Consider the following 19,894-nt stretch of genomic DNA (forward strand, 5'->3'; position numbering starts at 1 on the left):
TTCGAACAATATGACGTAGGCACCTATAAATGTATGTATTTTATTACGGTATTTCATTATGTAGGCAGGTATATATTACAATAAAATAGAGATTTAGTAATATTTGGGTACAATAGAATGGAATAATTTACAATAAAACACTCAATAAGCTTCGTAAATAACCTACCTATCTATATATCGATTATAGGTAGGTACCTGCATTAAAAAGCGTGATGTAGGGGTTGATTTTTTTCTACCCTTGGACACATTATCAAGTCGAAGCGATCACCTGCAAATGCGAGACCCGCCACCCACTCGAAAGGGGTGAAAATAAACCACCCATTAGTGGCCCAGCTTTCAGTGTATTACCACCCGCCCAGCTCGACGTTGCTCGGATAAAAATAATCGATAAACATTTACACTTGTTTTAAAACATTGTGGGCATACATAACAGCAGAAAATTAATTACCTACTAATTAAACACATTCGTTATTTTGTAATGGTTATCTGGCCAACAACCGGTGATTCATTATTGTTTATTTGAAATTAGAACATGTCACGATTTTAATAAACAAAACATTATTTGAATTTGAAATTTTACCTACATACAGAGTAGGTATATTTTTATTTATTTAAGATGACATATAGGTAGGAAGGTAGTGTTTGTGTCTAAATAAGTGATAAATTATAATGTGTCATCGCTAGAATGATCAGACAGTGACGTAAACATTATAGAAAAAGCTGTTTGTTTTCAATACAATAATATTTTTGTGTGGGTGAAACTTGAATCATACCACATTGGGTGTTGAACGATGAGAAACAAGAGTTTCACATCAGTAGTGGCAGTACGGACCTGCCGATCTCCCGTCGGCGTCCGCAAAGCGTTAACAGTCAAGATGAACACGTTCTTCGACGACCCAGGAAACTACGATGGCAAGACCAGTTCAGCGGTTGCAGTCAAAACCAGGCGTCGTCCGAGACGGCCGAGACCTTTAACGGCCACCCTGGATCGTCCTCGGCTTTTAGATATTGCATTATTGGGTAAAATTGATATGTCTTTAATGAGTAAAGAACTCCTGTCTATATACCGCTTGATGAGGATTCCGCTGACAGGAAAAAATGAGAGAAGATTTGTTAACAATAACACAGGAGAAAATGACGAAAACCTACGACCAACTAAAACGAAGTCGTTAAAGGAACCTAAAATATCGGACGCTGTTCTTGGAGTTTCAATTGTAACAAGAAAAAGTCCCGTTAAAGATGCTATGATCGTGGCTAAAAAGGTTACAAGAAACGGTTATTCTTCAGAGAGCAGTTCAGGGAGAGATGGGTCACCTTTAAAATTAGCCACAGTAAGAGGATGGAACGCTAGAGCGGCCGATAGAAGAGGGATCAGAAAGGCCGATGAAGTGTTTACGGGCCCAACCGGTCGTCCGTTGGCTCCTCCCTGTGACTCTTGCGGAAGGGCTGCGCGTCCTGAGAGGTTCCATGCTCATCCCGAACGTGCTCCGCCGCAGGATCCAGTGATAGTGAATGAGGAGTGTAAAGTAAGGGTGACTGAACCGGCCATTGCTGGAGTGCCTATGATGTGTTCACACTGTGGACGAAGATTTGGAAGTGCGTCGCTTTCCATTCACGAAGCCAAGTGTAGAGAGGTAAGAAACGTCCAGTATATGTATTATTACAATTTTATTATCCAATGTTTAATTTCAGATGAGCACGACCACACCATTGATCAGAACATTAAATTATCGTTGAAATATATATTATAATTCAGTGATGAACTCGAATATTCAGAATTATTCTGATGGTTTGTTAATGTATTGAAAAGGCAAAGCATTATTTACTTACTTGGTTTGTAGAACTGGATGGGATTCGAATGAAAGAGACATTGTACAACTTTTAAAAGTAGAAAAATATATAACCAATAAAAAAAATCTTTTTGAAAAAAATACGACACCCAGCAGGATTCGAACCTGCGTCTCTCGGGATTTGCTCCCACGTGCATTGACCACTATGCTATAGGAATCTTATCGGATTGCGACGGATTTTAACTAATGCCTCTTACAACACTCTCTGGAGCGCTTTCTAAATTGGGTTACTATTGTCGATCGGCTTTTGTACTTATTTTAAATCACAGTAGGTATTAAATTACCTTAATTACTAACCTACGTCACGGATCACTCCAAGTTCTTTTGTTGTAACTAACTTGAACTTGCAAATTATTTAATTGCTAATGTTGAATAAAATACATAGTTAATTTTAAAAGTAGGATTTATGGAATGGAGGTTTGTTTCGCTTACGGCACTGACATGGTGTTGATAATCTTATCATATTGTGTATACAGACTTAATAGGTACATATTAGAATTAGGCAAAAGTCCACGGGCCCATGTTTAGTAGGGCATAATCAAAATGGTAAAATATATTTATTTTTGTTTTCAAAATAATGTCGCTTTTGACCCTTCTCCCGGCTTCCGCATTATATTTTTCTCGGCCCTATAATTTTGAAAATCCAAGTACCAATATATAAAAGTACATATATTATATATTGGCATGTTAAAAACCCCTTATATTTCTCATTCTGAAAGAAAAAAATCGGATGGCAGTCCGGAAGTCATAGAAAATATTCTTATTTTTCAAGCAGAGCAGTCAGAACCCCCTTCGATGGGGTTATGTGCCTAACATCAAATCAAAAATCGGAACCCCGGTTTTAGAGTTACCTACATATCTAGTCATGGATATTAGAGTCACATTTGAATGAAAATTAATATTAGATTAGTGTTGGTTGAGTATCATATTTTTTTTTTTTTTTTTAGAATCATTAATAACCATATCAATGCTTTTTCGTACAAGGTGGTTGTTAGTAATTTTGAACAATCACAAATACCCAGGCTTTGAGAAAAACACATAAATATTGTGTTGTCTTGACCGGGAATCGAACCCAAGAACTCTCGGGTGGAAGGCAAGCGCCTTACGCACTGCACCACGAGAGCCGCCTATTGGCAGATGGCTTTGAAACATTTTTTTATTGTGGACTAAAGTTACCTCCACTGGGGTAAAGTAACCTCAATTAACGGTACTAGATTGATATTATCATATTGAAGATATCGTTATCAGCACATCTATTCTACACCGCTATCGGCAGCTATCGAGAGTAGTTTTTCATAATTTTGTATCGAAGTATTAGCACTTTATTGTAGCAATTTCAATGCTATAGTGCTATTGTGTAATAATATTGTTTTACAGCACTTCTCTTGGCTGTGCTAAATTTTAGAGTGAGATCGACAGTTTTGATTGTTTAGACGGCTAACTTATTATAACAATTATAATACCAGATACCTACAAACATAATTATGAAAAACTACCCTCGGAAGCTGCCGATAGCAGTCTTGTGTATAGAATAGATGCGCAGGTGGAGAATAAGGATGCCCACCTTAATTTTGTCAATATTTAACCATATTTTTTGTAAATCGTAAAAATGTATAATATAATTGATATTCAAAGCAATAAAATAAGAAAATTACAAAATGAAAAATGAAAAATGACAACGCAATGGAACTTCCTGAGCCCGGAGATATTTAAAGGTATAAAATAATTAAGGGGTTCTCATGGTTCCAGGGCTCAATTCCGGTTCCATTCCCTACTTTCCCAAAACCTCATGATGCTGCCCTGGTTGGTTACGCTGTTTCACCATCAATCATTGCAATCAATTCAGTAGAAGAGTACTATTATAATAATAATCCATACAATTATTAAGATTGTTTTTTTTTCGTATTGCTACCTCATTATGGTCTAATTGTTATAAAAGGGTTTCTTTTAATGATACAACTGTTTACCCAAATGAACGTATTTGTAATATCTATCGAACTTTGATATGCCTATCCATTAACATCGAGTACATTATATAAAAATTGTAAGGTATAAAATAAATAGCTGTGTGATTGTAGGTATCAGTTGACAATGTCCGATTGAAGCGGACGAAACGTGTCTTGATGTTCATTAAATAATGTGGAATAGGCACTGAGACTTGTCTACATATCGCTATCTGAAAGCAACAGCGGAATAAGTCAAAAATAATAGTTTCGAGATAATTGAACTTGTGTTTGTGTCACACAAATGAAACAGTTGACTATTTGTTCATATTGTTTTTTCTGCGGTTTATAATAGATGATGGTAGGATTTTTTGTATAGCGTTATCAACAGTAGGGTATCTCAGTTATTCCACTGTTGCTTTGAAGTTACAGGACAATTTTAATAAATGTAACAGCAGCATTTTTACATTTACATTGAGTATAACTTTTGAATAACATCTCATCAATGATTCATTGTATCTCAGTGATTCATTATGTTGGTATAGCTTTCAGCAATCGATTGGCACAATTATCTCAAAATCGACCTTTTTCACTTTATCCCACTGTTGCTTTGAGATAGCGATGTTATATTTTATTTTAATTAATACAACGTTTTACGCCACGAATTGACAATTATTAATATCAGCTGAATTTATATTTAAAAATGAATACTCGTTAATTCAACCGTTTTATAATTTTATTTACTTTAATTTTGATTCGGTGAAATATGTATTTTTGGGGTAAAAATACTATAATTTTCAAGAATTCAAGACGAAAAATGTTTCTGTGCATTGTTTTTTTCAGAAACACTATAGTTTTGACACTTTGTAGTACAAATTGCACTATAATTGTCATAGAAAAGGATGACAAAACTGATATTATGTACTCAATCAAAACCAAGAATCTAAATAACAATAAAATTACCTATTATATTTTATTTGCATCGAACGTAGTGCATATTATTAACTTATGAATTTATTTAGATTAATTTATATATTTTATTGTATAATTCATTACATAATGGCTTTTCACCGAGAATTGGTAGATAACAACAGTGGTTGGCAATCGTTTCAAACCTATATTGCACATTTATTCCACTTTTAGTTTACATAAATAATAGGACCGCAAGTGTTGGTCTGGCAAAAAAAAAATGAAAAAAACACGCAGATAATAATATAATACATATCATCCTGAAATACATAATATTATAGCATGGCAAATACGTACAGAACGCAGTTACGTCCCGGGAGGCCAGGCAGACCATGTGCCGCATAGGGGCGGCAGTTAAGCGTCAATTACATTGAGCTTCTTTACGAGCTGTTTGTTGGCGAATTTACAATATGCCTGTAAAGTCGCCCAGTGTAATCATCGAACAAGCTAATAAGCAGGTTGTAAACACTCTACCGAGAAAAGTTGAAAGCCGGTCAACTTTACACGCTACACGCCGGCGTGTGGGCCTACTGCGTCTGCGCAGTAGAGCGCAGTAGCAACCTCCCGGTAAAAAAACGAGCTACGTTCTGTCAAAATAGTCGCTGGCTTGTGGCTTCTCAGCGAATGGAAAGTTTTGTGTGTAATCATCAAATCGCAGTAGCTGAATCGCCCGCTTTTAAATTCGCCAACAAACAGCTCGTAAAGAAGCTCAATGTAATTGACGCTTAAGTCGAAGGGCGGCAGATTTAAGATATTATAAAAAGCCTAATAGCATAAACATAAACGCATAATTATTATGAGATTTACAAATATATCAATAACGAGTTTATTTTTTGTCAGACTCAAATACCAAAGACAGCACAAAAACACAATTCATAACTACTATGGAAAAATAAAAAATAAAATATCTAGATGCCGTTGAGATTTTATTGAAAGACTAATAATAATTAGGGTCTGTTTACTAAAAAAAAACGTACTTCACTGACTGAACGTAAAATGTTACGAGTCAATTGTAATGTAATAAAAATTACTCAATTTGAAACGATGACGTTTACAACAATAAATAGAAATAATATGTCGATTTATAAGATGTGAGAATACACGGCGTTATAATGAGATATAATATAATATATTATATCTAGACAATTCTTACAAACTCTAGGTCTATAGATTGTTAAGATTCAGACGATATTTACATAACACGTGGCCACCACACAGGGAAGAAGGGGGCTTAAAAATATTTTAATCTAACAGAAATGTAATATCGTTACCTCAATACTACAACTAGATAACTTGATTTTTACTGTTTTTGAGATAGCTATTGAATATAATTCTACATTTCCTCATCGTCAAAATGATACAACTAAGTAAGTCAGAAGTTAATGGGAATTGTATTAATTTGTGTTTGAAAATATTAGATAACTTTAAAACCGTAGATGCATTAAATACAAAAATCGGTGTGTGTGTACATATGTACGCGCGTTAGAAGTTATACTTCTTTGGTGTGACAAAACAAAAACAAAACTTGTGATAAACTAGATTCTTTGACTAGCTCTTAATTATCTTGTTAAATTACACACTCAAGAAAAAGGACCGCTTATTGGAACGCCGTTGGTTTATTTCTATACACTTTAACTTATATACTAAATCAGTGGTTCCCAAAGTTGACTGGGCTCCGACCCATCTAACAAAAAATTCCAATCTTGGGACCCACCTCTTAGCTGTCGTAGAGAAAAGAGGGCATACATATTGGTAATGCTCAGATTCCCTAGTGGCGAGTCGTGGAACTACTTAATGCTGTCTTATTTGTTCTAATTGAAGTAAAAAAAATATTTTTTATAAGTGTTACCAATATGAATGAAAGACTGTTGAAATAAGAAGCAAAACTTAAATAAAAAAAACTTATTACTTTAATACATACACCTGCAAGGTTTTTTTACAAAATTATTTCAATGGGAAGGATGTATTTGTTTCTTCTTTTTCTTCAACACAGTTTTAGCATCAACTTCAACTTTAGTTGTTTGTGAAACAAACTCGCAGTGAGTTTGATATATCCAATTTATTTCGGTATTTAGTTTTAATGTTAACCATAGCCGAAAATCTGACCTCACATAGATATGAGGTAGTAAAGGGGAGGAGGACTTTCATAGCTTCATCGAACAGGCAAGGATAATTATCAGCAACTGAGAGCCAGAATTTCGTTAACTGTTTACGATTGAAACTATTTTTCAGTGACGTATCTTTTGATAAATGAATGAGTTCTTCACTTGCTTTTGTTGACATACTAGTTGGTAAGTCGTCTTGAAATGGGTTACAAATCCAACGCAATGAATCAAACTTTTTCATCTCTTCCCCAAAATAGTCATCAAAGTTATTTATTAACAGTGATAAATGACTGGAAATTTCAGACAGTACGTTCATCTTAGGCTGCACTTGATTTTCAATAATAAAAGTTTCAAGTGTTTCAAAACAATCATACTTGCCATTCTCAATACAACTTTTCCACAACATAAGCTTTTCATGAACGCTCGAATTTTATCGTGAATTGCAAAAATGTCTGATCCGTTTGATCAATTTCAATTTTTAGGAATTATAAATAGCTGAATGAAATATCAAATTTATCACTTCCTATTTTTTTTAATTCACGTATACAGTGGCTAGGGCCCACTCAATATTCGCTCGCGACCCATTGGTGGGTCGCGACCCATAGTTTGGGAAACCATGTACTAAATTATATAATGGTTTCTCGTTGTTTTTATTTAGTACCAACTGTCACTCTGATGTTTAATCGTTTGATTACGTAAGGAATTGCAAATGGCCGACAATAATAAATTCGCTGCCTAGGTAACGGAACAATTCTAAACTATAATATTATACTGTATAATCGTCACGATTGCAGTATCATACCGTGGCGTAAGGGTAGTGCGTTCGGCTGATAACCGAACAATCGGTGGTTCGCATCCAATCGAGTGCGTTTTTTTTCATGTGAAAAAATAAATTATGTGTTGTCATGTCACACGCCAAAAATACACTCTGATCTGATTTCCCAAACGCACCAAAAGAAGTATAACTTCAATAAAATAATACCTATATCTACAATATTTTTTCATACAATTAAACATTATTTAGTTGTTTCCAATTAAACAGGCATAATTTTTCATTTTTATTTTAAATAATAATTTTAACCTAGATTTTTATTAATCAAGTTAGTTTAGTTAGTTTAAATTTAATTTTCGCAACAATGACCAAATCAAAGTTATCTAGTTGTAGTATTGAGGTGACGATATAAAGTACGACATACGAAATAAATATCATTTATATATTAAAGCAGATTTCTATTTTAAGTCAGTCGAGAAGAAAATTTTTTGTTCTTTCTAAAACTTACTCATGGTAAAGAGATTTGTTTGTTCACAAATTTAATGTTGTACCCAATTCCAAAAATTACATTTGTAATAATTGGTTTAATATGTTTTATTGAGGTCTACATTAAAATGGTTAAAAAAACATTTATATTTCGCTACGTAAGAATTTGTTGCGTAAGTAAAACAATGTTCTTGATCAGAAAAACACCCACCCACCTCACATCTCACATCTCTGTATTATTCCATCAGTCTCTTCTTGGTCGTACACTCATGGCTGAGGATCGTGACCACTTTTAAATTTTTTCATCCTTTGAGCGACAAAGATTTTCCATCCTTCTCGATATTCCGCTTCTCGCAGGGCAGAATGAATGGTGCCCCCAGTCAGCTCTTTCACTTACCACCAGTCTTTCCAGGTTGTCCAGTCCGCGCCGGACAATATTTATGTCCAAAAAACTGCAGAATTCGTCTCAGACATATTGTTGAGAGCCGTTCCTTTATCTGCAGTCTCTGGATGATTGACTGGTTCGTCCTGTGAAAAACGAAGCATTCGGTGCCAACACCATATCTCAAAGGCATAAATTTCCTTCCGCTCCCTTGCCTTCAGGGTCCATGACTCGACTCCGTATAAAAATATAGAGAACACTAATGTTTGCACAAGCATAATTTTTGTGGCAATCGAAATTCCCCGATCCTTCCATATTATTATAGTGGTAAGACGGGGTGCTGGACGAAATCCCGAAGGCCAAAACCCCGAAAAATAAAAAAAATACAAGCAGTAATAATTGCGCAATCTTAACACTTATCTTGAATTGCGCAAATTTTACAAGAGAGACAAAAAACCATTTTTCTGTAAAACAAACGGGTTTTTGTCTCTCCTGTAAAAATTGCGCAATTAAGGGCCCGCTGAAGAGCCTGCCGTTCAAATATAATTCAGTATAAAAAGGACCTCGGCGTCGTAACTACGTCAATTTAAATCGATCTTTTCGCAAAAATCACTAATCATCGGAGATTTTATTTCAAGAAATATTATTATTATTACTGATAATTTCTGCCGCGCGGAGAATTATTATTATTTTATGAACACCTGCGAGATGAAGCCGATCAGAAAACAGGGCTGTCAAAATAATATTAAGCATTCATATTTTTTAAATGTTAATTTCATCATGGTTTTTAATCAAACCTGTGCAAGTACGTACTGATAACTTGGGTGGATTTTGTAGCAAACATACTATTGATATATATACGGGTATATTATTATTATAACCCAATTCAAATTGAACATAGGTTGATACTCAAATACTATTATAGTATGTTTATGATTTCGAGAAAATAATACGATGGTATAATTAATCCATATCAATTATTTGAAAACATTACATTCGCACTTTGCACAAAATTACAAACACATTCGAAGTTTGCCGCACACGTACAGACCACGTGATATTTGTTTACGCAAAATCGTCGCTTTTCAAAATGGCGAATTTGATTACCAGATTTTACTGCGATGAATCAGTATGTTCCTTTTTGTCTTTTTTTATTTGTAGGTTTGTTTACTATGTACACCGAGAAATTTCCATTTATAAACTCGGAAACGATTTTTACAGAAGAGTTTTGGAATATAATGCAACCAAAACTGGAAAAAATTCTATCATGGGTGTTGACTTCCTGAATTAGCTAACCCCAGGTCCATGCCACTACGTGAACCACAGTGGATATTAAGCCATTTCCACACTGGCAACAAGTTGCTGGCAACCTCATTAAATTTTACGATACTTACCATAATTGCTTAAGAAATTTTACAATAATTATCGTAAAATCTAACGAGGTTGCCAGCAAATTAACTTGTTGCCAGTGTGGAACCGGCATTAGATGCACAAAACTTAAATAATATATATTATAAATAAAAATTTAAAATTATAAATATATATTATGATTTATGTCTTCGACAGCCCTGATGAAATAAATGTGAAATATGAGTCGGATCAGTCACAGAGCAAATTTATTAACACAAACAACTTTGACACGACCTTTTTATATTAACTAGTAGACCAGATATTATGGACCACATGTTAAAAAATCATATTTTCAATTCTCAAGGCCAATTCTGTAGAACGTCCTCTTAAAGATAAGTGTTAAGATTGTGCAATTATTACGGTTTGTATTTTTTTTTATTTCTCGGAATTTCGGCCTTCGGGATTCCGGCCATTCGGGATTTCAGCCATTCGGGATTTTAGCATTCGGGATTTCGGCCTTCGGGATTCCGGGCTTCGGGATTTCGACCCAAACCCGGTAAGACGTGTCATCGCATTTTTTGAAATCTGTGTGCGCTTTCTTATTTCCGCTTCACACCCGCCCTTTCCACTGATGGTCGATCCCAGATATACAAACTCGTCCGCTATTTCTACGTTTCGGAGTATACTTGCTGTTGGTAGAAGGTTAGCCCGATCAACATCCATTAACTTGGTACCTTTAGTAAATCAGCATTATCAATATGTGCTGAAACCGATGATAATATTATAAATCCTGATATCAATAACATTGTTACAGAGACGAGAATCGTGTCCAGGGGGTGCTCAGGAGCGTCGGCAGATCCCCCAAGCGCCGAGACGTCGAACCCAGACGCATCCACACAGGCGCCGCGAAGAGCACCAGGTGAGCTTTATCGTTGTTTTTATAATTTTACGGAAAGATCGTGTTATCAGTAAGTATATACCAGTGACAAAGGGTAGAGGTAGGCTGTCGAGATCCGTCATAAATAGTGCACATTAAACTTTGTCATTCATTGAAATACGACTACGATTTTGATATAAAAAACGGCCAAAGGATTGACGAGCCAATCACAGGCCTAAAAATATACAAAATCTAATATGGCCGCCATAACACATCTTTCGTCTGCAAGACCTGTCGTCATGTATCAATTTTTAACCGTGTTTCATTCAAGTTTTTAATAAAAAAATATTAATACTCCAATAAGTTTCGGTAAAAATGAATGCCAATGATGTTTGTCAAACAACGGCCATCTTCATTATTAGTTTCAAACTCGGCCAAAAGATCATCACTTATTATCAAAAACGGCTGAACTGAATATTCAGTATCAAAAGTTGCCGAGATCATATTATTTTAGATGTCAAATTGAGCTTTGTTACTATTTAAAAGTATTTAGGAAAGATTATAGTATATTAAGAAAAATATAATACTTACTTAAATATACATTGTCAAAAGTATAACTACAGTTTTTCGCCCTTCCTGTAAAAAACAACAAGGTACCTTTCGCCCACTTTGATAATGGGCGCCCATTTGTCTGTGCAGGAGTTTGCAAGTTTCTCGTTTGAGAAACGCTGCGCCATGATACGAATAAGTAGTCAATTTTACATAGGTAATACTAATTTTATTATTATGTATTCTTCGAAAATAATCAAAACTTAGGTACTGTTTGACATGTAATTGTCATAATACAACTTTCAAGTTCACAGCAAACAAATAACTATCATTGATTTTTGAATTGTAGGTATTGAAGTAGCCAAGGTTGAAATCCATTATAATGCAATAGCATACATAATAATTTATTAGTATTGTATCTAGACACTGACATCGCGAATGAGGGTTGTTTCGTTATGTCACCTGTCTGAGTGTCCCACGACAATAATACTATTATTATTATTATTGTCATCATAAACCAAGGTGTTCAATATTAGTTTACCCTTACCCAGATATAGGTATTATATTATGAATCATTATTATTTTTAACATTGGTTACCATCGCTTCATAATAATTCACAACAAAGATATTGCATCAGTGGAGTAGGTGGCTAGAGCAGTGATAATACACCTTTTGATGATTTTTGTAGACACGGCCTTTTGATGCACTGGAAAAACTTTTAAAAATTTCTAATATCTAATCTTGATTAGGTACCTAGATAAGCAGTTTCGTTATATTATTAAAATGTCAGGTAAAATGATTTAATATAGTCAAGTAAATTATTCACACTGATAATCAACCTCTTTTTGGAGAGGAAAATGATATACCTAGAGCCAGAGGCCTTGCGCGTATACTCCAATCGGGCCTCGACGTACAGTTACCTATTTAGCTGATGAAAAAACTATTTTTAATTTTACAAATAATTTAGGTCAAATTTGATGTGCAGAACTGCAACTTATTTTTAAATTTCTTTAATGTAAAATTAATGATTTTATACCGTAAATTTAAACATAAATAATTGCCGTAAAGCGGCAAACATTCCGTAGTAGAGTGACTGCAATAGCTATTCTGCAAGCTTTTTGCATATTCATTTGCATAAATAATGCATTTTATCGTTATTTTGAGAGACTTTTATAAACAAAAGTAATATAACTCTGACCTTTATAAATACTCTGCTGAAATCTAATTTACATAGACATACCTGCAGTGCGCTGCGACATTTTTTTAAATTTATTTTTTCAATGAGCCTCTTGCATATTAATTTCAGACACGTCACTTGAGATCAATATTATTTAAAACTGTCGGAAAAATGTAAAGGGAGACTAAACATAATACCTTTATATTATTTATGTTGTGATTTGATTTGTTATTATATTTCTTGGTGTTATAATACGGAAAATTTCTATTACCCAAAGCCTGAACAAAAACGAACCATATGTACGAGTGAGAAAGCATTCGGCACGCTTATACCTCCGCAATATGCGTTAGGATAAGATAGCATTTCTACGGCTGAATTAAATATTTTTGTACGCGTCGCCGGTAAATACTGATTTGAATGATTGCATTCATTGAAAAACTGAGAGTACGTGTTGCTGAAATTTATTGTTTCTGTGTTAAATATAAAGTGTGTCGTAATTATTTTCTCGTTAATTTAGTAGAAAATATGGTTCACTACGTTGTGTTTAAAATCGGTAGCCGTACTGAGAAGCAAAATTATGGTATAACGTTTCATAGTTAAGTTAATAATAATAAAATTGAGGTTCTATTGTGCGTTAGGTATATGTAGGAAACACGGCTTCATTTTGCTGAACAATACCTACACTCTTTATATTATTACTCTGAGCGATTGCCCTACGTTATACATATTATTATTATCATCACTAATCCTATTATGAAATGGAATTATTATTCTTTCAAAATATCATTAAAATACATTTTCTTTTCGGCATTACGTTTAAGGGGCCATTTGCTCAGTGAGGTTCGCTGATTAAGAATAATTCTTAATCAGCGAACCTCACTGAGCAAATATACATATACATAATATAAAGATACCCAAAATTATTTTGGGTATCTTTGTGAGCTAAATCTGGCTAATCTGTCGACTTCGTAGGAAGGATGTGTGTGTTATTATTATACCCTCTCAACCTTGAAATCAATATTAATTCATGGTCGTATAGAAAATATTATTTATATCATGGAAGGGTATTATTTTAAGCATCATCATTTGAAATTGGGAATAAAACCATATTGTGGAACATCCGATGCCTGTGGTTATAACACATTTTAAATGTATTAGTTTGTCAATAGATACGTGCAGTAGTTTACCTTTAATTGTAATTAAAAATAACATTACTACTTATATAATACAGTGAAATATATTCGGCAAACTTTCCATTAGACTTTGCAATTGGCTCGTAACTTTGACTCAGTTTGAGTTTGTATTTTGCATGACATTTATTATATTTTTGTCGGTAACCGGACAAAACAGAACACGATAATATAACAGAACAGTGATAAAACAGAAAAGCCAGGGGAAAAATAAAACATTCATTTTTGTCGTATCTATGTATTAATTAAATACTTATAAAATATAAGCTTATAAACGAAATATGTATAAATATTTAATATATATATATAATCACTGCATGTTGGCCATACTGCGTAAAAAACTCTATACATTATCTGCTTGTTTTTGATAATCATGCACAACTCCACAGGATTATTAAACTCATTATTTCGTTGTACCTAGTCACCCAAGCAATTTGAACATATTTGATTGATTAAGACGAGATATTCATAGCTTGCCGGCAACACCGAGTGGGGTAATTATAAAGAATATAATTTGATTTTTTACGGCGTAGGTATTGAAAACCAGTGTTATTAAAAATCTATTGGTACAACATAATGCAGAGATACAACAATTTCAATATTAAATGTTACCATAGTTTTCCTGAAAAGTTATAGTTAAGTATATTTATCGCTGTTCTGTTTTGTCATGTCCTGTTTTTTCATGTTCTGTTTTAACATTATTCTGTTTATTCATGGGAACATTTTTGTCATGGTCATCAGGAGCCATTTTTTACAATTACAATAAATGCTAAAATAAGTGAAAAGAATATTTTTCAGTAAGTATCGACAAATGTATATTGTCGTGCAAGCACATTTTTCCATGTTACCCATTCGCTGCGTCCAACGCAACTGGTGCGTTGCCATTAGATATAATTAGCATGTTATTTAAACGTGGTAATTAAAAAGTAATTAAAAGTTATGCAGCGAATGGACGAACACCAAAGAAAATTGAGCCTAAGGTGATTTTTTTTAGTTTACTTACTTAAATACGAACAAAACAAATTTATGAAAAAAGTCTATTAAAAGTACTTATAACTTTTATATTTAAGAAATTTTTATAAAATCCTGCGGTACACCTCCGAATCGCTCTCAACACACCGGTTAGGAATCACTGGTATAGTCAAAACTCTTTGACGTACACCTCTTCCTTATTGCGGCCCTGACCGTACATAATAAAAAATATTTTTTCAATTTATAGCAAGTTTATGCGGCGAATCTCTCACACAATATCAGGTTGACCAATGCGTATTGATTTTATTTAAAAATAATTCTGGCGACACACGGTGCATGTCAATTTTGTCGTTCAACTTTAATATTAATATGACGTACAATCACAACATTTATCGCAAAGTTTTTCAAAGTGTGCGCCGCGATTCATCCATAGCAGGTGCTATTGCAAATAAGTACATTTTGTAGATTTGTTTTCGTATCCTTTAACCCATTATTGAGGACGGTGTTTTCATTATATCTAGCAGTGTTTCCTAACGTTATTCCCAACGCTTCAAAAATCTCCATGCCCACATAGTTAGTCTAGTTAGCCTAGTCCAGGGGTCGGCAAACTCGTGAACCAAAAGAGCCAAATATGAGTGGCACAGCGGTTAAAAAAATTTCGAGAGCCATACGTATATTTTTATAAATATTATTATTTATTAAAATGATTTAATTACTTACATTTTATAATTTGTATAATTTTATATAAATTTGTATAATTTTATAATTTTATAATTGTTTATTTATTAAGTGAAGAAGATTTCCCGAATAAAAATAACGTAATTACTTAATATTATATGTTTTTATTGTTGACATTAAATTTCAGTTGGCAATAAACATTAAAATGATTATTCACACACATATTATTATGTAGACTCGAATATGAGTTCGGAAAGCTATTCCATAATATGTATTGAAAATCGTAGTATCTATTTTATGTAGATCTTTTAGAGCGCCCCACAATTTCACTGTTGTGAAATTAAATTGCATTTTTCTCTCTTCAAATCCTCAATGTTGGTGGCAAGACCTACAAACTTTGAGCACCATAATTATTTGCTTGTTAAATCCAGCAATAAAGTTGTATTTCAAAAGTACTCGTGCCAATATAAAATGGAGAAAAATTTGATTTGTCGACTTTTGCAATAGGCGGATTTAAAACAACAACAATCAGTGGCGCACCCAGGATTTAATATGGGGGGGGGGGCAAGGAGGAGAATCTAAATTAGTCCCATAGGCTCTTTTTCTTCTTCACAGCCTAATTTCTCGTTTATCGGTCTTTTGTCTATTGCACTCGGTGTACCTACACCATGGTCCCCACATCCTGAAACGGGCCCTCGGGTTTGGATATTTGGGGGGCCCTCTACCTACCGCTAAGATTAAAGTCAGTGTGAAACACTACATTAACGTTTTTCAAATTATGTTTTAGTTCAAATTAAGAGTAGGTACTTATACAGTGAATTATTGGCGATTTTTAATACATCTACTTTAATAATGGAGCTGTCGAGTATCGACACATAATAATAAAATAATATATTGATACGGAGCCCTTGAGGCTGTGCCACAAGGGTATAAAGTGTCGCACTCTTTGGCGGCATCCGGAACACATGTCCCAGCCACGTAAAGCGTCTCTTCGTGATTACGTCAATCACCGAAGGTTGCTGTGTCTGCTCACGAACTCGGATGTTTGTACCGCGGTCGTACCAATGTACTCCTAAGATTCGGCGGAGACATCGATTCTCAAAGCTCAAAAGCCGAGACCTTTGAAGCTTAGTAAGATATCATGTCTCACAGCCATACAAGAGCACAGGTAGCACCACGCGTTGAACAATTACTATATATTATTGCTAAATCACTTATAAATTAAATCTATTATAATAAATATATATATTCCATTAGCATTAGTTATAGGAACATAATCAATGTTAATCAACGGAGTCTATTTTTTGTTAATGTGGAAAAATACCTTTCCTTCTAGCAATTGATTGTGGCGCGACTACATTATAAGTGAGATAAACACACATCACAAATTTGCTCTAATGGTAAAAAAGTCGCCTCAGGCGCTATTTTACTTTAAAAATATTAACATTTTAAAATAAGCGATTGTGTGTTGCAAATTTTGATTATATTGTGTCGACATTCAAAAACTTCATAACTTTAGTGGATTTATTGAAAAATACAAAAAAATCGCTAAAAACACTCTGAATACCCTAAGTTAGTTGTAATTGCTATATTTTAACACCACCTCTCTTGGCAATGCTAAATTTTAGAACAAGATAAACTGTTTTTACTGTTTAGACGGCTAACTTATTGTAATTGTTACAATAAGTGCTAATACTTAGATGCAAACCTACCCTAGATATCTGCCGTAGCGGCCGAAAGCAGTCTTGTGTATAGAATATGCGCCGGAACACCATTTGGAAAACGTTTCGTAGAGTGTCACACTGCTTTTAATCCTAGCGATAGGTAAGGGCAACAAAGATCCTGGCCTGGGGGCCCGCTTCAGGATGTGGGGGCCATGTCCCGGAGTTCCAGATTTCATAATCTAAAAATTTGTGGAATACCGGGATTGCGCATAAAATTATGTGGGGTGACAACAAAGTGTCGGATAAAACTCGCGAGGAGATGATTAGAGTTGGGTATTTCCCGAAAAAATCTCAATCTCAATCTCGAGATTCAGGATTTCTAGAAAAATAATTCGCGAGAATTCTCGAGATATCGAGAAAATTAAAAAAAAAACCTGTAAAATCCTAAAATCTGTGTATAAAAAAGTAAGAAGACAAACAAAATAGAAGTAGGAAAACAAAAATAATTCAAAACATTACTAGGTAATTAAAATAGAATTTCAAAAAACACAGACTGTCAATGGCTGCGTCTGACAATCGCGTACGCTTTTGAGATACAAAATTCCCTGATGTTAAAAAATTGCGCTCATTTTGAGTCGACGTTGGCATAATTGTGTTAAATACCGCGACCAGTCTTTGAACGTTTTGTATTTTCTATCCACTTTAATCATATAGAAAAATCGTTTTTTCAATTAATATTTGATAATAAAGAAATCCCGAATCCCGAGAAAAGATTCTTGAGATCCGGGATTTCCCGAAATGTTAAAAATTTCAATTCTCGAGATTCGGGATGGAGAACTCTAGAGGTGATTATGTCAAACTTTTCACCTTACCACATCGTTGATATGTGTTAAAAATATAATAATATACCAGTATTATAAATGCTTTGTTTATTGAGTTTTTGAGTGTCTACATATTTAATTCTCACTAGTATTCATTACTAATTATTATACCAACCTTAAATAGTAATAATTATAAACTCTTTACCTATCGCAGAACCATAGACACATACCCCATACATATTTAATGACGCGATAATAGTTTTCATGACACGATAAGCACATGAAAAATTTCCAGTCAGATATTTAAAAAAAGTTTAAAATATTTTCCAGCCATGTAGTTAATCTAAAATTTAGTGATTGCTTTCAAATATCAATCCATTAGTCAAGCAGAAAAAATAGAGAAAATATAAAAAACCTAATACCTACCCTACATTACAAACAAAATAATATTATACCTTAGGCTAAATGGGTCTATATATAAATAGGCTAAGGGCCAAGGGAGCATTTTTTTGTTTCGGGGAATTTGGAAGTTATGTATGTAGGTACGTAATCAACTATTTTTTTATTCAACGAATAATTCACAAGATTTAAGAATGTAGCATTCTAATTACTGAACATACATAATTTTGAAAACTCTTCTGAGAAAAAATATTATAACCAATAGAACAAATCTTTTTTTCCCCGCAGGAATCGAACCTGCATCTCTTGGGTATCGCGCCCACGCACATAGACCATTCTTCAGTCTTGTGAATTATTCGTTGAATAAAAAAAATAGTAAATTACAAATTATTAGCTAGTTCAAGTAAGTTACAACAAAAAATCTTGGAGTGATCCGTGACGTCGGTTAGTAATTAAAGTAATATTATATATATATATATATATATTATATAATTATATAAATATAATTTGATTTAAAATACAAAGCCGATCTTGGAAAACGCATCGGAGAATATTAAAAAAAGCCATTAGTTAAAATTTGTCGCAATTAAGTATGACTCCTTTAGCATAGCGGTATATGTGCGTGGGCGCAATACCCGAGAGATGCAGATTCGATAATGCGGGGTGGAGTCTTACCTTTTTTCGAAAAAAAAAGGTTTTTTCTATTGATTATACCTAATATATTTCTCAGAAGTGTTTTGAAAATTGTGTATGTTATGTACGTAACGTTGTCAACGCCCATTATATTCTCTTTATATAACAATTATTCTCAAATTATTAAATTTTAGTATTTTTTGTGTACTCCCTCCCAGGGCCGCTTCAATGGTAAATCCGGCCCTACAAATGATATTGTTTGTAACGACAACATAAGCGCCAGTTTTATTCAGCAAGGCGGACTGAACTATGTCATTAATTGTGCATTAGCATCATCACTATAACCCAATAATATGGGCCTTGGTCGCCTCCAAGAGATGTATCAGCTACTCTTCTATTGCAGTCAAGAGTTGTCTCCATTACCCGGCCCCTATGCATTGAGTACCACACAAGGCCTGAACAAAAAAGAAACCATAAGTGCGAATGAGTAACTACTATGCGCACTACGCGTTAGAGTAAGATAGAATTTCTACGGTTGAATTAAATATTTTTTGTAAACGTCGCCGGTAAATATGGATTTGACTGATTACATTCATTTAAAAACTGGGGGCACGTGTTGCTGAATTTTATTGTTTTTGTGTTAAATATAAAGTTAGTGGTATTTATTTTTAGTTATTTTCTTCTTCTTCGTTGGCGCTACATCTCAAGTCGAGCCCTGGCCTCCTCCACCGCCGTCCTCCAACCGGAACGGTCCTCCGCACGTCTTTTCCAGTTCATGATTTTTAGCAGCTGGGGCCCGATTTCCTAACTATCGTCTCGTGTGGCACCAGACGACATGACGTAATTGTGACGTCAGCCAATACATGCCGCCCGCTCGAGCGTGTATTGGCTGACGTCACAATTACGTCATGTCGTCTGGTGCCACACGAGACGATAGTTAGGAAATCGGGCTGCTGGTTGGCATCTTTTGTAATGTTGTCACCCCATCGTGTGCGTGGCTTTCCCATTGGCCTTTCCCCCCCTGGAGTTCCCTCGAGGATCTTCTTCGGTATCCCTGACTCGAGTAGAACATAATA

At 34.3% G+C, this 19,894-nt stretch overlaps 2 protein-coding genes across 2 annotated transcripts in view; one reads left to right on the forward strand and one right to left on the reverse strand.

Annotated features, from left to right (window-relative positions):
- The window catches only part of Cks30A (Cyclin-dependent kinase subunit 30A), a 204,656-nt gene that overhangs the window by 36,448 nt on the left and 148,314 nt on the right, over positions 1–19,894 (reverse strand). The gene's annotated exons all lie outside the window — the stretch shown is intronic.
- Positions 820–19,894, forward strand: part of LOC147074361 (uncharacterized) — a 55,459-nt gene continuing 36,384 nt past the window's right edge. The window contains exons 1-2 of the mRNA XM_085943622.1: positions 820–1,634; positions 10,672–10,776. Of these exons, the coding sequence (XP_085799748.1) occupies positions 876–1,634; positions 10,672–10,776 (864 nt within the window). The 5' untranslated portion in view covers positions 820–875. The remainder of the gene's footprint in view (positions 1,635–10,671; positions 10,777–19,894) is intronic.

Source organism: Rhyacophila brunnea, unplaced genomic scaffold (genome assembly GCF_057557595.1).
Source record: "Rhyacophila brunnea isolate RB1 unplaced genomic scaffold, BYU_Rbru_1.0 scaffold_16, whole genome shotgun sequence".
Lineage (NCBI taxonomy): Eukaryota > Metazoa > Arthropoda > Insecta > Trichoptera > Rhyacophilidae > Rhyacophila > Rhyacophila brunnea.